The following is a 5,526-nucleotide window of genomic DNA, read 5'->3' on the forward strand; positions in this document are numbered from 1 at the left end:
AAACATCGTTACGTAGATGCATCAGGAGCTCTGTATTTAAGTAGTGACGAAATAAGTACCAGTTGAATATTGAGGTAATCTACTTATTCCCTCCCATGAAATTGCTGGCCTTGTGCCAAAATTCGAAACCAGTACGTGTGAGAAGATATATGAGGCTAAGTAAAATCGTGGCTGTCCATGCATACGGGTGTGGGCCCTAAGTCCGTCTCTCAACCACGAAATCTTAGCGTTGTGAGCTCGTGGGTGCCGGTGCCACGTAAAAACGTCCGTGCCAGTGCCACATGAAAGTGCTCATTCTGGTGCCATTTAAAAGCACCCAGCACATTCTGTAAAGTGGCTGGCATTAGAAACCGTAGGAACCATGCCAAAACAGACAAACGAAGCCTGATCAGTACCCGAGCTGGCCAACTCCTTTCAAACCTTCCAACCCATGCCAGCAAACGGACGTTAAACGATGATGATGATGATGATGATGATGATGATGATGATATATTATACATATTTGTCAGGTTGCTAGATTAACATTGAAGATCAGCAAAATGGAAAGTTAAGGAGCAGACCCGAGACAACAGCGTAATCAAGTGGAGTAGCTCAACATGACAGCTAAGAGAGAAACGGAAAGTGTGAGTGTGTTTCTCCCAGGAAAGGCTGTCATTTTGGAGAAAGCATGTTCATAGAATGTCACCATCGTCGATCTCCACCTCCGCCTCATCTTCATCAAAAAAGTTCCGGATCGTAGCTTTAAATATCCAGCTGATATTCCATTGTCAATTATTTTCCCTCCCGTTCCTTAATAGTTTCATTTGGAGGAAAACCTTTACTGTAAGCGGTTCTGGGAAAGTGAAGAATCGCCAAAATATGTTCTGTAGTTGAGTCTGTTACTATGAATTCTCTTTATGTATATTATTATATATTCAAGTAAATATATGACTAAGGAATTGTCTTTGCTCTCATATACAAATATCTTTGTGTGTATATATCTATACACCCACGCATGGGTTAATGTCTAGAGAAAATGAGAGAGAAAGAGAGAGAGAGAGAGAGAGAGAGAAATTGTGTATAAATCTACGAGTGAAGTTCGATCCCCCCACCCATTCTTAATAAGGAACAAATGTCCTCTTCACCGGTGTCAAAATCACTGAGGCAATTAGAGGTCACCGGAAGAAGAATGTCTCTGGTTTCCGAGTTCTGAAGAGTTCTCCTCCACGAACCACGCCAAGATGGGAATTGTCCAGGCTAAAGTAGGTTGATGGCAACATATCATATCTACCTAAATTTATTTCATCCATTTAAATTCAATTCTCAAACTCTGTCTGCCTTTCTGCTTTATGCCGACGCTTCGTATAGCAGTTTCTCTTTGCTAAAAATACATAATATCCCAACCAAATCCTTCGATATTGTTGCAGCTCATGTCTATGACATTGAACAATTCGCTCTGTTGTCTTTCTCCTTTTAATTTCTTTTTACTCACTTCATGTTATATCGAAGGGCATTATTTAATTGCGAGACACCTTTAATAGACAAACTGTCACACCGTTGTTATTTCGACAACTTTGCAAGTTACGTTTTCCTATGTTGATGCCGCATGCTCTCTCACTCCTTGTATATAATATATATATACATATATATATATATATATATACTCATACACACACACACACACACACACACGTATATAGTGTGTGGGTGTATGGCTTCGAGTTGTAGGTTATTAATTTTTCTTCTAGTTTTCTTACCCGCGTTGTCATCGCCGAGATATGCAGATACGGAATTCCATATCAATTATTCTTGCCGACAAATGAGTTAAAACAACTTCGGAGAGTCACAAGTAACATGTGTCAGAACCCGGTGTTTTGTCGGCGTCTTAGAAACCGTTAAGAAGAAAGGCAAGCAAAATAAATGTTAGAATCTGAGGAAATTTTCGACGTCCTTGGTCAATTTTTGCTACAAAAAAAGTTAATAAAAAAAAACTGGTATACGTTCGTCTATTGTAAATATTATCGAGCGTTGACGCCCTTCGTTGAGGTCCGGCATTCGAGCGAAGCTTTTACCTCGAATGCTAAAACTCATTAAAGTAAGAGGCCCTGCTCCTAAACTTCGCGGGTAACCTCTTAGAACTCACCGTCCTCATAAATTTATTCATAATTCATCGCTTCTTCGTTGCCAGTATCTTAAAGTCAGTGTTTCCCTTGTCAAAAGTGAAGGTATTTTCTAGGTCAAAGCTGAAAATGATTTTTCTATGCGAAAAATAAAAAGTTTTCTTTGTTTTAAATACAAATGATAAACGGATCCAGTGTCTTTAAATAATTGTTCAAATCTGTTATAGCGTATGGAAGGCCATAAACGCCACATAGACTCGATTAAAGCCAATTGTGTGCAATGAATATCAATATCTCGTTTATTTCTTCGTTTTGTACAATTTCACTGCGATTTTGCACTCTGGTATCTAGTGACTAAATGGAATAGCGTGAATAATTAACCGCCAGGCGATGGAAAAACCACTGTTTGTTTTGTGTGATAGGCGCAGACAATTATCTGCGATTAAGAATCTTCCTTCCCAATCACGAGGCTTCTGGTTCAGTTCCAATGTGTGGCACTTTGGGCAGGTATACCAACCTCTTGTGTATACCTGTATATATATGTTTACACACAAACGTTTGTGAATGTAGGAAGAAAGAACAGTTAACTATTTCATGGAAGTCTGCAAAATGAAAAAAAAACCTTGAAAGACGCCTCATCTGTGTGTATGTTTGTGTTTTCTTGTCTTGATATCACATCATCGTCATTTAGTGTCCATTGTCCATGCTGGCTCGGGTTGGATGATTTGACCAGGGCTTGTAAGATGAGGGGCTGCACCAGACTGCCGTATGAGGTGGCATGGTTTCTATGGTTGGGTGCCCTTCCTAATGCCAGCCACTTTACTGAGTGTGGACTGGGTGTTTTTAGTTGCAGGACTGTGATTTCACTCGGCTTGATCAGTCTTCTTCTCTAGTACAGCATAGTTACCAAAGGTCTTTGTTATTTGTTATTGCCTCTGTGAGGCAACTATCATTTCATTTGGCTGGACAGTTCTTCCCAAGCGCAGCATATTGCCTAAGGCCTCAGTCACTAGTCATTGCCTCTGTTTATTGAGTGTCGCTGTGATGAGCAGTGTCATCCATTTCCAATCTTCCGTGAAATATGTCTGGCCATGGAGGAAATATTACCTCCCTTGGAAAAAGGGTGCAGGTTGGTGACAGGAAGGGCATCTGGTCATAGAAAGTGTTCCTCAATGAACTTCCTCTGATCCATGCAAGCATGGAAAAGTGGCTGTTAAAATGGTGATGATGATGATGACTTCTGCCCCTTAACAGGGGAACAAAACCATTCACAGAGAATATAGTAGATGGCTGAATATTCCTGTTTACCTTTTCCGAACCGTAAGTGCTGCAGTTCCTTAAAAAGCTATGGTTGCTTGGTAATGTTCATGTTTTTAATATTGATGTTGTTTTACCTTTGGCAGGGAATGGACTCTTCAAGGAGAAAAGATGCATATTCCCGCTACAAACAAGTGCCTCTTGATCAAATGCCTGTAAGTAGTTCCTCATCCCCATCTCTTTTCTTTCACCTTCTGTAATCTCATACCCTCCTCCTCCTCCCATTTCTACTTATCTCTTCAACAACTCACCCCTCCTCCCACCCGCACATCTTCCCTCCTCCCCTCGTCCTAAATGGATGGAAAGCAGAATTTGAACTCAGATTATAAAGGCTGGCAGAAATGCCACTAAACATTTTTTCCTCACTTGCTCATCATTCTGCCAACTCTCTCTGCCTTACACACAACAACAACAATAATAATAATAATAATCCTTTCTACTAAAGACACAAGGCCTGAAATTTAGTGGAAGAGGATAGTCGATCACATTGACTCCAGTACATGACCGGTACTTATTTTATCGACCCTATAAAGATGAAAGGCAAAGTTGATGTCGGAATTTGAATGACACGAGTTTATCAGGAATCAAATCTAAAGTAAACAGAAAATGGTAAAATATCGATCAACAACAATTGGCTTTAGAATATCAATAGTAACACTGTATAACATTGGAAGCAGAAACAGCTGTTAGGTGGGATGCAGTCTATTTGAATTGAATTAATAAATAATAATTGATGTTAGTCAATTGTTGTTGATCAATATTTCTCCATTGTCTGTTTACTTTATACATATATATATATATATATGCGTGTGTGTGTATATATATTTATATATAAATGAATAAATAAAATGCGGAGTGTCAGACACACAATTTCCATTATTCCATTTCTTGTTTCAGGCAAAAGTCCGAAGAGTGGTTGTTGACGGCCTTGGAAGGACCAAAAATGACATTGTTGTCAAAGAAGTGAAATCTATATTTGAAGCTAAAAACTTTCAGGAGGTGAGTTCTCGATGGTTTTAGTCTGTTACTTGTGCAGTGTCCTGAAGTCAGGAGGTCAAGTGGTCAGGAAATTCTTAGGTCATATAAATGAGACAGAAGCACTGACCCTGTGGATCATGTGGAATGAGAGCCTTGCAGCAGATGCAGGCCTGGCTGTGTGGTAAAGAGGTTTGATCTCCACCCAAAGGGGTTCTGAGTTTCATCTCACCTTACAAGTGTCTTCTTATATAGCTTTGTGTTGACCACTGGACAAAGCTTTGTATTGAGCAACGACAAGTATGTCTTCATATTGGACAGTGTCCGTAGCTTGGTGTCAACTAATGACCACAGCATTTTGTTTGTTACACAATGATTATGGTTTCATACTGACCATAGTTTTGTGTTGACCAATAGCCATAGACCAGTTGTTGTTAGCGAAATATGAGTCTCTGATTATTCAAAACATAGAAATTTTGAATTAAAAATACATAATTAAAAAGTTAGAGTTGAGTAGCATTTATAAAAATTACGTTGTACAAAATATAAAGTTCTAAATAATAATTGTTGATACCTCTTATATACCATATCAGTTACACTGAAAAATATGTAATAATTATGGGCATTGAATGAAATATTCTGTCAGGTGGATTTGATCCTGTGACTTGTTAGCTTGTAGTATCCGTTGGTAATCTTCCAGTTTCGAGAGGTTAAAAAAGTAAATAAAATACAAGGGAAATAACTGAACGTCTTACCAGTATTATCTGTACTATGTTTATAAATAAATCACGTGATTTGATTGACGTCAACTGTTTATATGTAAATCACACACGTGATTGAATATCATAGTTTCTTATGAGAAATCGAAAATGCCTCGTGGAAGACCGGCTGCACAACATCTAACCCAAACCCTAAACTTTTATAAAAAAAAATTCCGTCGCATGCTGTTTGTAAAAAGAAAAAAACATTTTAAACTTTTATTAAAAAAATTCCGTCGCATGCTGTTTTAGAGAAAAAGTAGTACGGATAATACTGGTAAGTCGTTCAGTTATTTACCTTGAATATTTTTATTTATTTCTTTTACCTCTCGAAACTGGAAGATTACCGTATCCGTTTTATGTATTAACCTATATAT

General features: G+C 38.3%; 1 protein-coding gene across 1 annotated transcript in view; it reads left to right on the top strand.

Annotated features, from left to right (window-relative positions):
- Positions 1–1,113: 1,113 nt before the first annotated feature.
- The window catches only part of LOC106874119 (sorting and assembly machinery component 50 homolog), a 13,746-nt gene continuing 9,333 nt past the window's right edge, over positions 1,114–5,526 (top strand). The window contains exons 1-3 of the mRNA XM_014921729.2: positions 1,114–1,241; positions 3,503–3,571; positions 4,314–4,415. Coding sequence (XP_014777215.1) covers positions 1,221–1,241; positions 3,503–3,571; positions 4,314–4,415 — 192 coding nt within the window. The 5' untranslated portion in view covers positions 1,114–1,220. The remainder of the gene's footprint in view (positions 1,242–3,502; positions 3,572–4,313; positions 4,416–5,526) is intronic.

Source organism: Octopus bimaculoides, chromosome 15 (assembly GCF_001194135.2).
Source record: "Octopus bimaculoides isolate UCB-OBI-ISO-001 chromosome 15, ASM119413v2, whole genome shotgun sequence".
Taxonomy (NCBI): domain Eukaryota; kingdom Metazoa; phylum Mollusca; class Cephalopoda; order Octopoda; family Octopodidae; genus Octopus; species Octopus bimaculoides.